This window comes from Canis lupus, chromosome 15, assembly GCF_048164855.1.
Source record: "Canis lupus baileyi chromosome 15, mCanLup2.hap1, whole genome shotgun sequence".
In the NCBI taxonomy this organism is placed as follows: domain Eukaryota; kingdom Metazoa; phylum Chordata; class Mammalia; order Carnivora; family Canidae; genus Canis; species Canis lupus.
Genome location: NC_132852.1, coordinates 13,397,289 through 13,419,414, shown reverse-complemented (window position 1 = coordinate 13,419,414; position 22,126 = coordinate 13,397,289). Strand labels below are relative to the sequence as shown.

Sequence of the window (22,126 nt, the reverse complement as noted above, 5' to 3'; positions counted from 1 at the left end):
ATAAAAGCTGGAAAGCACAAATAGTAAATGTTCCTTCTTCTCATGCAGCTAAGCGTAGCCAAGTATAACAGTTCTGAAAAAAGAGATGTAGGAAGACGTCTCTGGGGAGTAAAAGGAAACAGTCCAGAGCAGAGAAGGCCTTCTCACCTTTGCTTTTATTCTGTTTCAGCCAGAAATATGAAAATGCAGCATACATCTGGGGATCCATGGGACAGAGGCCACATGCTAAGGATGGCAGAGCAAACGAGAAAGAAATCTGGGCATTGAGGGCATCTTCGGACACTGAACAGTCTACCTCTGGACTTCTTGTTTTGTAAGGAAATCACTGGTAGACGCTGAAGCCGTTGTTTAGGGACCTTCCCACTCCTCATGGATCAAGTCATTCCCACTTTATTCCGTCTTTCAAATTAGCTTCGAGAATTCTTTTTTGCTTTACTTTTTACATTTGTCTTTAATCCATCTTAACTTATTTTTGAATATGCTGAGAGATTTGGGTCCAATTTCATATTCTTCCAGATGGATAACCAGTTGTGCCAGCACCATTTATCAAATCCCACTGAATAGAAAAACCATTTTCTGTTTTATGCTAAATTTCCCTATATACTAGGATCTATTTCTGAAATTTTTAGTCTATTGCACTGATTGACTTGTCTTTATTTATGCCAATATCATAGAGATGTGATTACATTGGCTTCATGGTGTTTTTAAAAAGATGTGCGTTAAGGCCATTTTATCCTCATTATTTGCCTTTTAAATATATTTTTTGGCTACTTTCAGATTTATTCCTCCATGTGAACTTTAAGACCCCCTGTTCTCCAATTAAAAATAAACCCTGACTTCCACACATTTATTTTGGGAGAAGTGATATTCTTATGATATCAGTCTTCCTATCTAAAAACATTGACTGTCTTCCCATTTATTCAGACCCTGTTTTATGTCTTCCAATAACATTTTATAGATTCCTTCATATTAGGTCCCATACGACTCTTATAAAATTTATTCCAAAGAGTTTTATAGTGTTTGTTGCTATTAGAATAGGACACTTTTTTCTGACTTCTAAATCTAGCCAATTATTACTTAATAATTACTTTAAAATAGTATTTAACATACATCAGGCATTATCCTAAGCAGTTTACATATATTAACTCGTTTCATTCTCAACATTATTGATGGAAAACTAAAGGAAATTCTACAATAAAAGAGATCTGAAGCACAGAGAAATTAAGTAATTGGCCCAAGCAAGTTGCTTGGCCAAGATAAGGCACTTGCCACTCAGCTAATGAACAGCAGATCTGGGACTCAAACACAGATCACCTGGATTTAGAATCTATACTTGTAACAAAGCTACATTACCTACAATGCCTATATATTTATCTTGTATTCATCCAAGGTCCACTTTATTTCAAAAATTTTTTTGAACTTCTAGAGACACATAGTTTTTGTATGTATACAATTGATGTATAATTAATATAAAAGCTAATTTTAACTTTTTCCAACATATAAATCAATTACTTAATGTTCTTTTCTTACTTCAATTGCTAAAACATCAAAAACAATTTTGAATACAATTTTGAATATTAATTGTTGGAGAGTAGATGAGCCTTTCTTGTGTTCATGATTTTAGTTCAAATGGTCCTAGGATCTCACCAATTAGAATACTGTTTAATTTTTTTAATTGATCATCTTATATATGACTAAGATATTTAAATGTGTTTTATTCTTGTTTTACTTAGTGAGTTTTAGTTTAATAAGGAATGGTTTCTAAATTTTATCCCAAACCTTTTCATCATTTATTGATAAGATCATGTTTTCCTACTTTGATTTATTAACCTAATTATGTTAATAGACTTCCTAACATTGAAAAATCCTCACATTATACCAAGGATTAGGGACTCACTCGGTTATTAATTTGGCCTAGCCTATTATCCTTTTTATACATTGCTAGGTTCTTACATGCAAATAGTTATTTAGACTACTTTTTACACATATATTGAGAAGTAATTTTGATCCAGACAGCCTCTTTAGTGTAGTATCTTACTCAAGCTAGTATTAAGGTTATTGAAGTTATGCCAGCTTCATAATATGAATTTGAGTACTTTCCATCTTTTGCGTGTGTATGTGTGGTGTTAAATAGCTTTTTGAACCTTGGATTGAGCTACACTTTGAAGGTTTTGTAAAATTCACCTAGGAACGTAAAATTCACCAAAAGGAGCTCTTTCCTTGGTAATGGTACCCTTTTGGCCTCTTTTCTAATCTCTTCTGAGATAACTGGTCTGGACAAATTTTCTCCATGTTTTGAAATAATTTGGTGTCAATCATATTTTGCTAAGATGAAATAAATTCCTCTATATTCGAATTATTATGTGGAGAAGTCCCTTTTAGTTGTTACATGGTCTTCAGGATCTCTATTTTTATTCTCATTATTTTTTAATCGGAATCATTAAGGGCTTTCTATTTCCTTGGTCTTTTTAAAGAATAAGCTTTTGTTTGTTTTTAATTTCAGTTTTATCTTGATCATCTCCCTCCTCCATTTCCTTTGGTTTATTTTTCTGCTATTTTACCCATTTCTTAGGATGTATAGCAAATCCTCTTTGTTGGTCTTTATTTTTTAAGTATACTCCACAATATATTTTTCCTATGATTATGGTTTTCTCTCCCTCTCCTAAATTTTGAAAGCAGAACGTTCTTTTCCTTGCTTTCTATTGCTTCTTCTGATAATCTAGGGTTGTCATAATTCACGGAAGGAAAAAGTTTTGTTTGTGTTTCTTTGGGTTACTTATTTCAAATTTTACTGAATTACATGCTCAAACAATTTAGACTTATAAAGCCCCTACTTTTCTGATTTTTTTAATGTTTCTTTTTGTAGCTAAATGCATAATCCGTTTCTGCAACTCTTCTGTAGAATTATGAAAATTTGTATCCTTTCGATCTGCTGGTTATAAATTACTGAATATATATCTTAGCTGAAAGTTTTTATTAATATTATACAATTGCTTTCTTATTTTTGTCTTTTAGATCTGATGTTGAAGGAGTTAAACCAAAATATCCCCTAATAAATTTATTTCAACTTTTTTTTCTAATAGTTTTTGTTTTATAAATTTAGCTACTACTACATTGTTTAATGGATTAAACAATGAATGAAGGGTATTCATACTTCTGTCTTTTATCATTTACTCTGGGTCCTCTTTATCTCATTCAATATTTTTAATAGTATTCCTATTACTAATCCTACCATTCTTGTTTTCCTTTTGTTTTTGTTGGTATTTACCTGACACTTCTTTATCCATCTCTCTGTTTTCAACCATTATTTTACCATTTTTAAGTCCATTTATTATAAATGCCAATAACTTTTATAAACCAATGGGATAATTCTGTTTGTGTCAAAATGCAGCGCATTTACATTTCATGTAATATGTAATATAGTAGATTTGCCTTCTTTCATCTTGTTTTATGGTTATTCATGATTTTACTTGTTTCCTCTTTTTCCTTGGAGCAGTTTTTGCTAAACTGATCAGATTGCTATGCATTCCCTTTCTCCCCTTGCTAATGAGGTAGGTCTATTGTGCTTTTCTGGGCTCCTCTAATAATTACCTCCCTTTCCTGACATTCATATTCAAATACATGTTTTTCTGTATTATATGAACGCAAGGTAGCAATTATTTCCCTCCATTAGAACTCTATTCCATGACTGTTCCCTCTCTTCCTCCATAGATGAGATTTGGAAACACTTTTACTTTCTTCATCACTTTCTTCCAACTAGTGGATATTGCTGAGAGAAGTGATCAGTTTTGGTTCCAGCCTTTTTTTTTAAGGTCTCTATTGTAGGGATTCTCATACAATTCCAGTTGCTCTGCCATCATCATTTGAGAATTACCCACAGACGTACATCGCTGTTTCCTCTTCTCTTCAGGGACAGGGATTCTGATTCAGTCGTATCGCCTTCTCGAATACTTCTTTAGATGTAATACGTCGCTGATATGGTCTCTGCACATCCCTAACTATCTTGCACTTACTCTGAGAGATGAATGATGTCTTCCTGCACAGAGAATCCTGGGGACAAGTTGTAGTTCTTTTCTCTTAGTAGATGGCATTGTATTGTCCTCTACTTTCATTGTTGTAGATGAGAAATTCATTAATCTTTTTGTTTCTTTTGTAAGCAACAAGAAAAGTAACTTGTTTTTTCTCTATAGAATCTTATAAAAGATCCTTCTCTCTAAATTTACAGAATGCCTCTAGGATGTGCTTAGGTGTGTGTGTGTGTGTGTGTATGTGTGTGTTGTGTGTGTGTGTGTGTGTTTTATTTTACCTGGAACTCTTGTTTCTTGAGTTCTTTCTTCTACTCGGTCTTCAAAACTATTAATTTGGATTTCATCAATGAACACGTACTCTTCTTCAACTAATCCATCATATTTTTTCATTTGTAAATGATGGCTTTCCTCCCTCCTTCTCCCCCCCCCCCCCACCAGCATTTGGTGGTTATTGTTGGTTTTCTTGTTACTGCCTTTTTCTGTACTTAGATTTCTCTAAGTGCTGTTGTACTTTTTAATTTAGGTTCAAGTTTTCCTTTTCTATCTCCATTGCTCATTTTCATTAGTGGCTTCCTGATTTGTTCATCTTGCATCCTATCCCACTTCCTGCATTTTGCGTGCTATCAAGTGGCTTTCCTGGGTGCCTTAGCAGTAAGTCCTGTTAGACTCTGGAGACATATCTTCCTCCTCCCTGTTTCCTTGGCTGGTAGTCTCACGATGTTAGACTGGAGAAAATGCATCTGTGTAAGGTTCCCCCAGCTCCACGGGCCAAGGCAGCCAGCTGCTCCTGTAAGGTAACCTTCACTCCTGGAAGGACCATGGAGAGGGAGTTCAGCCTCTCAAAGAAAGACACAGCTTTCTTTCTGATCTTCACCCCAGAGCTGTACCCCATTCTGAGCTCTCATCTGACCCAAATGGAAAAACTGTCTGCATCAGGTTTGTCCTTCAGTGCCCTGTAGAATTCTAGAGCTCAGGATGCCTGTGTGGCTCAGTGGTTGAGCATCTGCCTCTGGCTCAGGGCATGATCCCAGAGTCCTGGGATCGAGTCCCACATCAGGTTCCCTGCATGGAGCCTGCTTCTCCTCTGCCTGTGTCTCTGCCTCTCTCTCTGTGCCTCTCGTGAATAAATAAATAAAATCTAAAAAAAAAAAAAAAAAAAAACAAAAGAACTCCAGATCTCATCTGCATCCTGGATCACTGCTCAGCTCAGAGGAGGTGAAGTGTTGGTTGATAAGGCATCATTCAAGCCACCGTCATGCTGGAATCCTGGACACATGTTTACAGGAAAACTTGGACTCCTTCTCTAATGTTCTTTTGATTCACAAAAGAGGGTTATCCTTGGTAAGAGAGAATATTTGTATAAAAGATGGAGGCAGGATGCAGCCCACTAAGGAGGGACAGCAGTGAAAAATCAGGGCCTGTGGGATCTACTACTACACTTGAACTGGTCTTAGACCAGCAATGGTATGAGGGAAGAAGCAAAAGCCAAGTCTGTGAGAGCCGGGATGTTGGGGCGCTACTGACAATGACAAGCAGTAAGAGAAGGCAAATCCCAGAGCAGCAGTAAGGAAAGAAGAGAGTTTCTGGGACCGGAAGCAAGCTGTCAGGAAGACCAGCGGTGAGCCACACTTAGAAATCAACGAGGACCTATCTTTGTCAACCTGCCTTCCTTCTTCCCTTTACTACTCTGCAAATTTATATTCTATTTTGATTTTAGGGATGTAAAAACAGAGACATAATGCTACCTGTTGTTCACATTTAAAAACAGATAACCTTCCTCCCCATTGCCATTCTAGAAATGAAGAGTGGGTAGTGGCCTTTCCATTTAAAAATTCTGCAATTCATGACCCAACACCAATTACTGAATGACTGGTAAACATTTGGGTTAACACTCTCTCAGGGGTGTTCTTTTCAGGCTCACGGTTCTGTGGAACAAAGCGCGCTTATTTCCAGACATCACCTTGTTTCAAAAATCACCCTCATGGCCAACATTCCTTGTTGGAGTTGATAAGCATTTTCGTTTGGTTAAGGACACTACAAGTAGTGTGCATAGTGCAGAGGAAAAAAGATCTCTTATTTTATCACTTCTCTAAAACCGTGGGATGATCTTCTGCAGCTGTTTCATGAGAAATGTGTCTCAGACCTGACAGGATAAATTCTCTTCAAAGATGAATCAAAGAAAATAGTATCCAAGAATGCAAAACAAGCCATTGTTACCCTAACCCCATCACACCTACGGAGAACTCCACAGCTGCTAAAAGAACTATTTCCATCACCTAATAAACCACATGGAGAGACTTAAAAAGAGACAGAGAGAGAGACCTTTGTGAGATCCAGTCAAGTTATACATTATTGTGAATACAAAATCATCTCCAGCTTTACAGTCCCTAAATATAACATGTAATTAACCAGAGTCACCTGCCAGTTGGTAAAGTCACAAAAAACGATTAAAATTAATTTTGATAACAGGCCACAAAATTGGTCAAGAAACATAAAAACATCATATTTCTAGATTTGAATTCTCCATGTAATTGCATTAAGAGGGGTCTCCACTTATGCCTTTCTCTGGCTGAAGTGGCTTTTCCTGTGTCATTCTAAGAATAAGTGGCTGGAGGATTGACAAGTTGTTTTAAAACTCCACGGACAAGCTAAATTAGCATGATTCTTTGGAATTGTTTCAAAGATCTTTGGCTACTAGTAATATTTTTCATTTTTCATTTTTATTATGTGTATGATGTCAGGAGCTGTGGCAGGAAGCACATTTTGTCAATTAAATAATTAATCCCACAGCCTAATAGTCAGTGAGGAAAAATTGACATTTGTCAGGTTCAAAGAAAATGAAAGCCTGGGAGGATTTTTCATTATGCTTGCCTGAGAAAAACATAATCCGATAGCAGACTTTCCTTAGTCATTTCTCTACTACATTTACTGCTCCTGCTACATACATGCCCTGTATCAAACCACAGGAGAGACAAGGTATCTGCAACACCTCCCTCTCGCTCATCCTCTTCCCACCTGTATATCAAATAATCATATCAGTTTTATTTCCTGAAGAGGTCTCCCCATGTCCCTCTATCCCCCAAAATGGCCAAAACTGACACCCATAAAACAAGGGGCAAGGCTTACACAGAATTGCCTGTGCTCCGCTGTGGCCACTGCACAGAGGCTGGAAGCTGGGCACTCGGGGTGGGACCGGCCCCGGGTTCAAGTCCCAGCTCAGCTGTCACCGGGTGTGGGGTGTGAGGCCTCTCCAGCTGGAGGTGGGGTGCTCCTGGGCCCCACGTCACACCGTGACCGGGAGGGTTAGCTGATCGTGCCCACACCGCCTGGGGCCCACTGAAGAGTGGTGCACATTGGCTATAAAGAGCAGTGCATTCCAGTTATGTTTCTAATATGGCCTGATTTATGAACGTGTCAGGTGAGCTGCAGCCCCGGCCCACACTGCATTCCTGCTCTTCCTCCCTCTCCTGCCCTCGAACCTCCTCTCCCTGTTCCATTCAGCTGCTCCTGACAAGGGGCCTCCATCTGCTGCCTCGCTCACTCTCTTTCCTCCGCTCCCTTTCTTTCTCCCCTCCTTGGCTGGCAAGAAGCTGAGTAATAGGGCTGTTTGGTCCCCTAAGAACTTCGGTTCCAGGGTTTCCACAGATGGTACCACCATGTCATCAGCAACAGCCTGCGCTGGATTAGCGCTGCCTAGGAGGTGAAAACTTCAGCTCGCTATTTTTAACCTGTTTAAGCATCCTTTGTGCTGCCAAAACCAAATGCTTGCTTGGGGTGGAGAGGAGCCTCCTCCACGCATCGCGCCACATGTGCGAATTTTTTTCTTTTAATGGTATTCCACAATGTTTTTTTTTTTTTTCCCCCAATAAGGCACTAAACAGTTGTTTTTGTTACAAAAAGCAAGACTTCACACTGGGCTCAGATTGCATGCATTTCACAGTACCTACGATTTTCTTAAACTGGTGAAAAATGTACCCTGATAATCTAAGTCAGCTGTGTAGACAATATGAAACTAAAAAAAAAAAAAAAATCCCTCAGGTTTGGAATTATAAGACATTGTACAAGGACTTCCAGTCCCTTGACTTACCCAGAGAATGATCTCAAAGATATGTTTTATATCTTTCCTTAAAAACTGGATTAAAAGTGTTAAGCTACTTTGCTCCCTTTCAGAAACTACGATACCTGTAATATTAGCAAGACATGCTTTAGGGTGAAAAAAAAAATCTCTCCTTAGCCAATCAAATGAGTCTTCTTTGAGGGAAACGGGTTTGGGTGAGTGAAGGCTATTTCATCTAGTTAGGATGGCTCTTTTCACAATGCAGAGAAGAAAAGAACCACGGAAAATTTCCAAACTTTTGATTTATTGCATTATTACTTTTTCTTAAATTTGTTTCTGTGCAATACCAAACTGATAGCCATACTGTTTGCAAGGTGATTGGAAAAGAATGAATATATTCTTTACATTTGAAGTTTAATTGATTTTTTCCCCTCATTTCCTGATTAAATTCGCTAAGGGATGCTAAGTTCTATGTAAATTGACAGAGCAATACAAATGTAAGAGGATTTTATTTTTATTAGGAGCGATCTTGCCCACATCTCGGAAATGTCTTAGAAGAAAAAAATATAACTGTGGATGCCAGATTTAAAATAAATGCCACGTTGTCTGAAAGCGTGGAAATTGGTAGGTTTAAGACTTGTGAAGTAGAGTTCGAGAAGTCGTTATTCCATGGGTAGGATATGCAGGCAGCAAACAGAGCATAAAAATGTCCAACAAATATATGCGAATGACCAAACCGTAATGGATTATATTATGAGAAGCTAGGATGTTTTAAGGTACAACCTTAATGTTCTAAATTGCCTGCCAGAGAGAAGATTGAACCTTCCCCTAGTAGACTCTTCTACGCACAGACACGCCCGCTGATGGGGTGCATTGGCCATGAGATAATTCAGAATAAGGATTCTTACTTTCTAATGGGGGTAACAGGGCTTTTCTCACCACTGTTTCTTTCCCCCAGCATCAGTTCTAACTGTAGAAACAGTGTCTGTGATCACCTTCATGAGAGGGTGAGGGAGCCCAAGAGATCTGGGTTTCAAGCAATGCACAGTGGCCGCGTGCAGATGCACAAACCTCACGTATAAAATGTGCACAGTGATTCTCTACATGTGTCGGTACCCCTAGGTGGGCTCAGGGTGCCTGCAGGTGGTTTTCTACCTTTCATCTGGAATATTCCGTGGCCATCTCATACCTCCCCAGTCTGAATCAGAGGACAGGCATCAAACTTGGAAAATAGTACAAATAATACCTTGACGGTGGGGGGGGGGGGGGGGGGCAAAAAAGCGACACGTACAAGTTGGCACCATCTGAGTGTGCCTTGCTTTATGAGGACGTTGACCTACCTTGTCTGGTGTATTCGTCTGTTTCTCTATGAACCAAATCCTTTACTCTGTTTCCGTAAAGCAGCCGCGAGGAATCATGATCAAAAGCTTTCAAGGTTTCACTGGAACTGTAGGACTTCTGTGTAGGTACCCTACACTCCTCATTGTCTGCTGAGGAATTGGTGTACCGCCGCTCTTTCTCTCGTCTGCTCTTGGTCAGCGAGCAGTAGGGCCGACGCTCTTTCACATCCATTCTTCATTCCTTCTGGGTGCACATCAGTCCTTGCTCGGCCCAAATGACACTCAGGGTTCCACACTCATTGGCCTCTCTGCAAAGATAAAAGGTTTGCCCCACGTCAGCATAACACTCACCTAGAAACCAACACCCTTAGGTCCTTCTCAATCTGGAAGACGGTGGAAAGTAACACTGTCACCCACTCAGAAAACTTGCTTCCAACAACAAAAAAAAAGAAAAATTGTGAAATTGCTGTAAAATACCCTGTAATACCAGCAAGTGAGGCATACCTTCTGTTACTGAGAGTTATGGACGCTTGTTTCAGCTACTGTAACTGATTTTTCACATTAAAAAAAAAAATTAAGCCCAAGATCAAATTTCACTATGGAAGCCAGCGAAAAGTTGGCCTCAATATGTTTGTTAAATTTCCCACAATGGGACAATTTTTCCCTCACAGCATTTTCTCCATTCACAAATAAATTCCCTCTCTTTTTCTTACAAAGATGTATGCTATTTTATTTCTTTTGATTTTTCTTTAGGAGCAGGAGCAAATTGGGAACTTCTTGGAAGTGAAACTTTGTCAAATACATTGGACATTTTATTAATTTTTGCAAACACTTTTTCTTCGGCGGGTATAATTTTCATGTTTCTAGGATCTAAACATCTTCAACTATGGAAGAAGCTGATCTTTCTCTTCTAGTCCTCTCCTAAGAATGCATTTTCCTCTTTAGAAAATGAATTTAATCTGTGCAATCCCGGGGTACCTGAGTGGCTCCGTTGGTTGAGCACCTGCCTTTGGCTCAGATCATGATCCCAAGGTCCTGGGATAGGGCTCCCTGCTCAGTGGGGAATCTGTTTCTCCCTCTCCCTCTGCCCCTCCCCCCACTTGTGCATACACATTCTCTCTCAAATAAATAAAATCTTAAAAAAAAAATCTTCACTATCTGATTTTAAGGCAATTTAAGTGGCTAATTTGATGGGGTAGTTTTTTTTCCAACTGCCAGTAGCAAAACTAAGTTAGGAGGAGCAAGGCAAATTATGTTTTTTTTTTGCTTAGCAACTGTCTTTTTCCTGATTTTGCTGAACAGACAGGGGTAAGAGTGACTGAGCCTAAGGAGGGATGGCTGTCCAGGGCTAATCAGCATTTTATCTTTTAATTTTTTTAAAAGTTAACTTATTTAAGTAATCTCTGCACCCAATGTGGAGCTTGAACTCAGGACCCCAAGATCAAGAGTCGCTTGCTCCTCTGACTGAGCCAGCCCGGTGCCCCTGAAGTGCATTTTTAATAATCCTCCTTTTCTTTATTCTTTCTCATTTGATCTTTTCTCTTAACTCTGAAGATCCCCAAAGGCCTCCAGTGTTTGCTCTCACTCCACTCCTTCTCCCCTAAATTCACTTTTTACTGGAGTGATTCCATAATCAACTTGAAACTAATGATTTCTGGTGGTCCCAGGTATTCTCTTTGGTTCCACATCCTTAGGGCTGCGATTTCTCTTTAGATATTTTCTCCCATGGAGAATCCCTCTCCCAAGGACTCTCTCCCTCTCTCTCGATCCTTGCCTATACACATCACACTTCTCTTTAACATACTTTCAACATGGTGTCATGGTGTTGATTCTGACTCTCCCACGTCGGCTCAGTTTACATCTACGAAGTCAACAAGTCTGTAGTCTGTCTGAGCAACATTACAACTTCTCTACCTTTCACTTTCTGCTAATTGTCTTCTATCCCACTATCAGGAGAGTGGTGAAATTCTGCGCTGGAATGATCACAGAGTTCCAGAGCCTGCGCTTGGAAAACTTGGACCGTTTATCTTGCTACCTCTTTATCCAAACTGTATCTTCTCCTACTATCCCTACTGGCTGTGAAGGGTTACCTCACACGGGCTTCCACACTTCTGTGCTATTGTCCTGAGCTGAGCTGTTACAAGTAGTTGCTAATATTGCCTTGGCTGCTGAAACATATCTTGACTTCCCTACCTTTTTGTATTTTTTCATGAATCTGATTAAATTAAAAAACAATAGTTTTCACTGACCCCTTCTGATTCATTGCTCTATTGCTCTCTTTACGAGTTCTTCCAAAAGCTCCTAATAGAAATTGGATTTCTCTTATTGTAGCTTTCCTTTAAGACAATAAATAATTTTAAGATACCATAACAGGGAATATTTTTATACAACATGGTTAAAACAACACATCAATTCACTCTTTTTATTTCAGGGAAAAAAAACAAAAGCTACTTTAGGTCAATAATTATTGAATGACTATCAAGTATTAAGCTCTCTTTCATGTGCTGAGGACATCCCATGAAATAAAACGATGTCCCTGCCCTCATAGAGCATACCTTTAGTGAGGGGGAATCAGGTACATTTTTTCTAATGAATACATTTGTGAATACATATGTGAATACATATGTCAGAGTTCAAGAAAAATCTTGTTTCCAAAGTGATGATCTCGATCTCTTTGGAGGAAATGCCATATCAACTCTGATAACTAAATGATCATCAAAAAGCTTTGAATTCAATGGATAAATATCATAATTCAAGTATTTTTAGTAATAGAACTTTGGGATTTGAAATTATTATTCAGTTTTAAAGTTCCAGTTTTTGCCTTGAGTTGACAACCATTTTAAAATAAGTGCTGCTATATATACACATTTGTATGCATTTTTATACTTTAAAAATGGACTGATTGAAATAAGAGGAAATTGGTTTTTTTCCTCCACTACATTTTTGCTTCAGTTAGTTAGACCAGGCACTGGTAAACTCTAGTACACCAGCCAAATGTGACCCATCACCTATTTTGGTAAATAAAGTTTTATTGGAACACAGCACATGCATGTATTTATGTACCATCTTTGTCTGTGTTCATGCTACAAAGACAGCTGAATGGTTGCAACAGAGACTGTAGTGAACTGAATTGTGTCTCCCAAAAAGATATACTGAAGGCTTCATCCCTAGTATCTGTGAATGTGACCTTATCTAGAAATACGGTCTTTGTAGTTGGCAATAAAGTTAAGATGAGGTTATACTGGATTCCAGTGGGTCCTAAATCTAGTGACTGGTGTCTCTGTAAGAGACAAGACAAGGAGATTTGGATACAGAGATATATAAACACATAGGAGAGTAGACCACATGAGGACAGAGGCAGAGGTTGAGTTATGTAGCTCTAAGTGAAGGAACACCAAGTGCCGTAAGCAAATGGCAGAAGCTAGGAGAGAGGTATGGAGCAGATTCTGCCCAAGAACATCAGCGAAAGTATGGTACTGCCAATACCTTAATTTCATACTTTTTGCCTCTAGAACTGAAAATATAAAATTCCATTGTTTTAAGCCACCAAGTTCGTGGTAGTTTGTTACTGCAGCCCTAGGAAACCAATGCAGAGATCTGATGGCCTGCAAAGTATAAACCATTTACTCTCTGGTCCCTTACAGAAAAAAAATTACCAATGTCGAGTTAGACTATTCATATGTCTATTCTGCCTTTAATTGTCCCTTTGAATCTTACAATGCAAAATGTATTCTCTATTATATAGCCCGTATGATACAATTTCATGATCTTACAAGTTAGATAATCAATAAGTTCTTTAACGTGGTAACACAACTAAGGATCATCAATAGTAAAGATGCATCCTTATGGTGATGTTATCAATGTTTATAAATCAATATTAATTAAATGTTGATAAATGAGTAATAAAAAGATAATTGTAGGTATTCTTGACCTTTAGAACATCTCTAGCACCAAATACATGACTTTTCTTTATTTTTGAAACAATTCTGAAGTGCCATGAATGATAAATCAAGAAATAGTATTCATATATACCATCAAAGACAAAAGAATTTTGATCTTAGAGATTCCAAATATAAAAAGTCTTTTGCATCTGTCTCTCCATTTTTGTACATAGTTCAAACTCTTCAAGGAGTTAATCTACACTGTAATGTTTGCAACCACTGATATGCTTCTGATGGAAGTCAATGAGTTCAATATGACTTCAAAAGGCAGTTTTCTGCATTATCTTCTGCACTTATAGCTAAAGATTTGAAGGTTAAAAAATGCAGTTGCTTAAGTAGTGCTAAATTGTTGAAGCACTTTGATGGTGATTGCACAGTCCTACACAGGAAAGGGGTCCCTATGCACATATTCAGCATAAAGCATTTAATGAATAAGATCTTAGCTGCAACAGTGGGCAAGGCCTTTGAAAAAATAAGGAAAAAATATTAGAAATAAAGCTGATCAAAAAGTTCTGATTCAATTTGCTACAGCATGTATATAATAATATCAAACTGATTCGGTTAATTTTCATTAGCTCCTTGAAAAACAACTCAGTTACTAACCATAGCACGCCTCTGGAAAACACAGCTGGTCTATAAGGCAAATTCTATTATTTGGTTATTGATTTTTTTCTCAATTAATTTTTCTGCAAAATATTTGATTGACTATAAATGAATGGGCAGGCCACCAGATTTAGGGTAATCATATCCTCTATTTCAGATATTTTAGTTCAACCTGCTTTGAAACTTGGTCAGAGAACTTAACAGTCTTACAGTGCTTCATAACATGTTCCCTAATTCCAAAGAAACATTCTTTAATTGTACTTTTAGGAAGTAATCTGATTTTAATCGGACTTAATATGATTATAATTTATCAGGCTTATAACAAACATCCCTAGAATCATCTGTACTTCCAAAATTCCATGAGCTTAGGTGTCTAACTAGCAACTGAAATAAAAACAAATATTCAAACCCAAAGGATTAAGTAACCTATTGGTCAAATTCACTCATGCTCCCACTTTTATTTCTTTTCTGTAAGAATTACAAATTCCTGAATGTCACTTTGAATATTTTCTGCACAGACTGTCCTCTTTATAATAGTTTGAAAAAGCTCACCCAAAAGAATAAGCAGATTTAAGGAAAACATTAATTTACTCAAACACATTTTATTTTATTTTTTTTCAAACACATTTTAGATTAAAGATCTAAATTAAGCTAGTTGTACACAATACCAAGAAAATTTACCTTTTGTTACTCACAATTCATATTTTCCCTAATAAGTTAGCATTTATGATTTATTACCAATTATGTTAATCAAACAGTAAATACAACTTTGAACACCATAAGAATTTCTAAGTGTTTCATTTATTGAATGCTAGACTAATGTCAATTGAGCACAAGAGGAAATCAATCACTATTGTTCATTTTAGAGGAAATCTCATTTCCTAAGGCAAATTTACAAATCAGGGAATTAAAACAAGTACAAAAATAAAATCATATTTTGATGATTTTTTGTAATGCTAAATGCAAGTACAACTAAAATTTGAGCTTACAGTTGTAAATAGAAGAATGTAAGTGAATTGCAATATCCTGTTTGAAGCACAAAGTTAAAACACAAGCAAAACTGTGAGAAGAAATATGGGGAAGAGAAGTCTACTAGGAGTAACAAAAGTGATGCTTGTTGAGAAGATACAGGTACAGAAAAAAATAAATATAGTGAAAAATTAGTGGTTGAGTAGGTTAAACCAAGGCAAGTTTCTTTCTTTCTTTTTTATAATTTATGTATTTATTTATTAGAGAGAGTAAGTCGGGGGAGGGGCAGAGAGAGACTCTTCAAGCAGACTCACCACTGAGTATGGAGCCCGAACTCAGAGCTCAATCTCTCAACCCTGAGATCATGATCTGTGCTGAAATCAAGAGTCAGACGCTTAATCAACTGAGCCACCCAGGCACCTCAAGTCAAGTTTCTTTCTTTAAACATGACATTTGAAAACAATAAGTAAGGGCAGCCCTGGTGGCTCAGCAGTTTAGCGCTGCCTTCAGTCCAGGGTGTGATCCTGGAGACCCAGGATCGAGTCCCACATCTGGCTCCCTGCATGGAGCTTGCTTCTCCCTCTGCCTGTCTCTGCCTCTATCTCTCTCTCTGTGTCTCGTGAATGAATAAATAGAATCTTAAAAAAAAAAAAAAGATAGAAAACAATAAGTAAGAAAGCTGCATGGGGAATGAACTCTAGAGGATTGCAGAGGATACTTCTTGAGAATTCAGTAGAGTACCGATCAGCAGATGTGTATAAAACTACAGCAGGTCAGAGAATGAGCAATTTGGAAGATTATAACAGAGTTTCTCAACTTCAACATTAACATTTTATATAGGAAAATTCCCTTTTGTTGAGGGCTATCCTATAGTAGGATGTTTATTAGCAGCACTCCTAGCCTCTAACCACAAGGTACCAGTAGCACTCCCAGTCATCACAATAACAAATATCTTAAGACATTACCAAATGTCCCATGGAGGCAAAACTGCCCTTCCAAAGGACCACTGAATGATAGGAACCAGTATCCAGAGCTCATACAAGAATAAGAGTAGTATATATTTCCAGCAGCCAGATTGGAAAAACCTCATAACTTATTAGGTAATGTACTCAGAAAGATCTTGCTTCAGTTGTGGGGAATAACTTAGCATTAAACTAAGCATGATTTTGGTCTCATTTGAAGTATTAAAAGCAAGACCAGAAAAGGATCAAACCGTTTTCAAGTAGATTAACTATTCCACAACAAAGCTGATAAATATTATAGAAATACAAAAATAACCAGCACTCAGCAAGGTAAACTCAGAATCTATCATACAATCAAAGATTTCTAGCATGCCAGGAAAATAATGAGGGGGGAAAAATCAACAATCAATTGAAATTGACTCAGAACTGACACAGGTATTATAACTAATAGACAAGGACATGAAATCAGCTATTATAATGGAATTGCATACATCCAAAAAACTAAATGGAGACAGGAAACATATAAAAAGGAGACCCAAGTCAAAATTCTAGAGCTGAAAAAACCATGTCTGAGATGGAAAATACACTGGATGCGATGAATGGCAATTTCACCGCCAAGGAGAAGATAAATGGACTTAAAGATATACTAATAAAAACTGTACAAAATGAAGTACAGAGAAAGAAAATAAATATATAAATACATCATCAGTGAGATTTGGGATTACTTTCAGTGGCCAATATAGATTGCAATTGGAGTCCCTCAAGGAGAACACAGGAAGTGAATAGAAAAAACTTTAAGAAATCATAACTGAAAAATTCTCAAATTTGATAAACACAATAAACCTACAGACTCCTAGAAGCTCAGAAAAATCCAAGCCCAAGAACTATAAAGAAAATTATGCTAAGGCATTTGGTTGTTGTTAAAATTATATATAGTAAAAAAAGAAAGTGATAAAAAGAAAGTCTTAGAAGCAGACCCAGGAGAAAGGCACATTACACACAGAGTTCCCTGTTGGAAGTAATGTGAGCAAGAAGACAGTAGAGTAACATCTTTAAAGATGCTGAAAGCAAAAACAAAACAAAACAAAACCCTGTCATTTTAGAATTCTATACCCAATGAAAATATCTTTTAAATATAAGTACAAAAAACCTACCTTTTCTAACATATAAAAGTTGACCACCAGTAGACTCTCATTACAAGAAACGTAAAGGAAGCTATTCAGGTGGAAGGAAAAGAACATTAGAAATAGGGACAAACAGCACTTGGAAGTGACAGCTATGTGGTTAAACATATGTTTTTTTTTTTTTTTTTTTAAAAAAGATTTTTATTTATTCATGAGAGACATAGAGGGAGAGAAGCAGAGACACCGGTGGAGGGAGAAGCAGGCTCCATGCAAGGAGTCTGATATGGGATTCGATCCTGGGACTCTAGGATCACGCCCCGGGCTGAAGGCAGGCGCTAAACTGCTGAGCCACCCAGGGATCCCAATATTTTTCTTATTATTTAAATATCATTAAAAGATAGATGACTGGTTGCATAAAAATCCTAACAGTGTATTGTAAATTTTATAACATAGGTGCAAGTAAAGTATATTGCGACAGCAGCATAAAGGAGGGGAGGAGAGAAATAATACACTATGGCATGGTGTTTATACTATATGTCAAGCAGCATAATATCACCTCGAGAGATACTGTGTTATATCAAAGATGTATACTTTAAACCCTAAGGCAACCCATAAAATAGCAACGCTGAGAGTTGTAGCTAATAAGCCAACAAAAGAATTAATGGAATCATAAAAACTGGAAGCTTAAAAAAATATTCAACTAATCCAAAGAAGGTAGGAGAAGAACAAAAAAGAATATATGGGTCAAAATGAATACAAACAGCAATTTGAGAGACTGAAATCTAACTAGGCCAATAATCACATTAACCATAAATGGTCTAAACACCCCACACAATGCAAAAATTTTCAGATTGGCTGAAAAAAAAAACACCATATGCTGCTTTTAAGTAACATTCTTAAACATAAAGACACAAACAGGCTAAAAGAAAATGGATGGAAAAAAGAGAAAAACCTAAGCATACCAACAATCATATTAACTATAAAAATAAATAATCTACATACACCAGTTAAAAGGCAGGGATTGTCAGACTGGATGAAAAAGCAAGACAAGACCAGCTGGAGGAACACATGGCATCAATTTGAAAGAGTGGGGTGGATCTACTACATGCATTAGCATAAAATTGTGTGCAACGAATAGTGTTTCTTAATTTTTTTACTGCCTCATCATACATGTCAGACGTGGTGAGAGGTACTGAAAATGCAGAGACGAATGAGACATAATCTCTAGCCTCTTTCAATGTGAATGGGGAGAGAGGGGTTAAATAATCACACAAATAAATATACAATTAAAAGTGTAACAAAAACTGCAAAAAATTGCAAGTTGTAAAGAGAGAGAACAAGGCAGGCCCGGTGGAGCAGTGGTTTAGCGCCGCCTTTAGCCCAGGGCATGATCCTGGAGACCTGGGATTGAGTCCCATGTCGGGCTCCCTCCATGGAGCCTGCTTCTCCCTCTGCCTGTGTCTCTGCCTCTCTCTCTCTCTCTCTCTCTCTCTCTCTCATGAATAAATAAATAAAATATTTAAAAAATAAATAAAGAGAGAGAACATAAAGTGTAGTCTAATTGAGATGGAGCTAAAAGAAGACTTATCTCTCTTTTTTGTTTTAAAGATCTTATTTATTTATCTGAGAGAGAGAGAGAGAAAGAGCACACGAGCACAAGCAGGGGGAGGGGCAGGGAAAGAGGGAGAAGCAGACTCTCCAATGAGCAGGGAGTCCCTTGCAGGGCTTGATCCCAGGACCCTGAAATCATGACCTGAGCTGAAGGCAGACAGTTAACCAACTGTGCCACCCAGGCGCCCCAGAAGACTTGTCTTAAAGGACATTTAGGTTGAGACCCATAGGATAAATAAGATTTAGCCTGGTCACAAGCATGTGTGTCACAGGAAAGGGGTTGGCAGCGTAACAAGCCAGGTTGACAAAATAACCCACTCAAACAAATACCTGAGGGCAGAGAAGAGCTTGATGGACAAATGCCAACAGGGCTGGGGCACAGTGAGTGAGGAGACATGAGTCCAAAGGAAACCTGCTGGCCAGGCCTAAGCTGTCTCATTCATAGCGCATCAAAAATGGTGACCATTGGAGAGCGTGAAACAGGACACTGCCACGATCAATCAGATTTACAGTCTGACGAGATCCCTCTGGCTCAAGTGTGGAGAACACGGGAGAGGTACATGTGGAACAGAAGTGGGGAAGCGTGTTGGCAGATTTTTGTGTGACTCCAGGTGAGAGAATGCTAGCTCAGACTAGGGACAGTGAAGATCTGGAGAGGCGGGCCGAGATGAGAGACAGACATGGCATCAGCAAGACTTGGGATGGACTGAATCAAGAGTGAGGAACAGGGAGGACCGGCAGGTTGCTGGCTTGAGCGTTTGGTGGAGAGGGATAGCTCTGAGATGCACAGAGAAGGCTATTCCTAAACATCACTCAATGCACACTCTCAATTCATGCTTTTCTTCCATTTAAAACACAGTATTATTAAGCAGTAATATGTGTTCTTTGTGGAAACCAGAAAAATACATATAAGTGCCTCCCCTTCAAAAACAAAATAAAACAAAACAAACAACCACACATTAAAATTACTACTCTCTTAACATTTTTGGACTTTTTCTATATGTGCACGTACATGTGTTTGTATGAAGATATGCGTGTGCCATATATATATATAACATAGATGATCTTATAACTCAGTTCTACTTAACATTGTGAACATGTTCATGTGAGTAAAGATATACTTATGTCTTATCTTAAAAATAATAAATTGGAAGGCTGCTATTTTAACACTCAAAATTATTCTCCATGCATTATCATAGATAGCAAATATGCAAACTTAGATAATGAAGCAAATAGGAATAATATACTAAAATAGCTACTGAATAAGTGTGAATACTGGGAAATTTCTAATTGGAAAATATATAGAACAGTGCCTTAGGCTATAAGAAAAGTGGCTTAAGCCTCATCAAATCATTAAAAATTCTTTTAAAATTATTTATATAGAGAAGGAAACAGAACTGGAAATGATCAAAAAAGAAAAAATAAATGGATAATGAGACTAATTCACTCACTAATGTAAAGTAAGAATATTATTCTATGATTTAAAAACAAATAACACAATTCACTTGTATAGTTTGAAATTAAAAGTCATTCTATTTTTCTTGATAACAATTATGGATAATAGTAATATAATAGTAAAATATTTTAATACAGTTATGTAGCTTATGGTCACAACTGCCACAGTAATGGGAGGGAAAGACCCATAATCTCCATACTTTGAACAGATGGAAAAAGGCACGAGGATCCAAAACGGCTGAGCTAAATCCAGCTTTCCTACCTTGCAGACCTTTAGGGTAAGGTGTAAATAATCTCTCTCAATTTGTCTGTCCACCTGGATATCTGTCATTTCTATTTAACTATTTTTATGATGTTTTAAGCCAGAGCACTGAATATAGTGGCCACCACTTTATTCATCTATGTTTTGGCATGAGCCAGGCCTTTGAAAATTTTGCTAGCAATCCTATCTGGTTCAGAGGAAAAATCAAGGAAACAGTGTCATGCTGATATTACTGTGTTATTCAAATGGCCTCCAGTATACACTAGGTTAAAAACAACAACAACGACATAGAAAACTTTGTTATTGTTTTGTGTATTGTTCTTATTGAACCGGGTCACAGACTATCTTTCCATTTTCAGATGAACGCACTCACCTCAGTGGATATGCCAGCCACCGTCAAATACGCAATAAAACCAATACCCGCCATTTACTGAACGCTTTTTTATGCTAGGTATTTTACACACTGGTACTTCTACTTTTAACAACAGCTCATCAAGTTCGTGTGATTTATCAGTTTTATTGATGGGAAAATATGGGAAATTAATAAAAAATTACAAGTCTGATAACCAGTGACTGGTGAGGCTGGCACTCGTAGTCTCATGCCCTGCTCTTCCATTTACTTCTCTGAAAGGTTGCCAGATGGTAAGACCTGTGTAGCATCAGCTCCAAATCCAAACCTTTAGTCATAATGAGAAAAGAATAATCAAGACTTCTAGATGGCTTAGCAACAACTACAGCTCGCTATGTCAGAAAAGCGACTCAAAAATGGGTATTCCTGACCTGGTGACAGTTGGGAATGCCATGTAAAACTGGGTGGGCTTCTTGAGTGAAGAGCTAATATTATTTCCCTAAGTGCTGAGCGTATTCCTCTCTTGAAGAGTAGACATAAAAGCTCCTTGATGAATTATTAATTTCAATCTTGATTATTTATTGAGTGCTTATGATATGCCAGGCGCTTTACATATATGACCTCACTTACTCCTCACAGCAAGCTTGCTAGGTATTTTCACACGAGAGAACTAAGGTCCTGAGCAATTAATTGACTCATCCAAGGTCACAGAGTCTGGAAGTAGCCAAGTGGAATTTGAACCTATTTCAAAGTAATCCCTAACAAATAGGGGCTTTAAGCAATCACAAAAACAAATTTTTACAAAGGTAAAGAAACAGACAAAAAACACAGAGGGAGAGAGAGAAAAGGAGAGAGAGACGACAGCGGGGTTTGACAACCTGTGTCAGGACGTCAACAGGTCCAGGATTAAGAAAGTCAGTGAAGGCTGCCATGTTGGCAAGACCACGATAATTAAATTTGCAGAGATCACGGTACTAGGGTAGCAGAAGTTAAAGCCAAGTGAAATTCACTGGCAGAGTAAGAAAGATGGAAAAATTCAAGACCAACTGAAAAAGATAAAATACACTGGAAACATTTTTAAGCTTGTCTTCAAGGAAGGACAGTTAAGGAAGAAATCAGTGATACCTTACTGTGATTGTGCTTCATAGGACAGTCACCATTCCCTTGACTTGTCTCCCAGCTCACGTGATTCAGCTACCAGAGGAGAAGGCTCACCTACATCCCAGTCAACGCAGTCATACAAATTCTTTGTATGCCTTGCATTTCTCTGCATAAATGCTTGTCTTGGGGATTAGCTTCTAGAGGTTCAGTTGGAGTAGAACTCCATCCTGGGGCCTGGGACCTGCCTGCCAGGGACCTCAGGGATGGTTTCAGGAATATATGTGACCTGACTCAGGCCAGTAAGGTTAGCTCAAGGACATGCAC

General features: G+C 37.8%; 1 protein-coding gene across 9 annotated transcripts in view; it reads right to left on the bottom strand.

Annotated features, from left to right (window-relative positions):
* The window catches only part of TENM3 (teneurin transmembrane protein 3), a 604,956-nt gene that overhangs the window by 435,097 nt on the left and 147,733 nt on the right, over window positions 1-22,126 (bottom strand). For all 9 annotated transcript variants that reach the window (XM_072775885.1, XM_072775884.1, XM_072775886.1 and 6 more), the window contains exon 2: window positions 9,426-9,733. In XM_072775885.1, coding sequence (XP_072631986.1) covers window positions 9,426-9,657 — 232 coding nt within the window. In that variant the 5' untranslated portion in view covers window positions 9,658-9,733. The remainder of the gene's footprint in view (window positions 1-9,425; window positions 9,734-22,126) is intronic.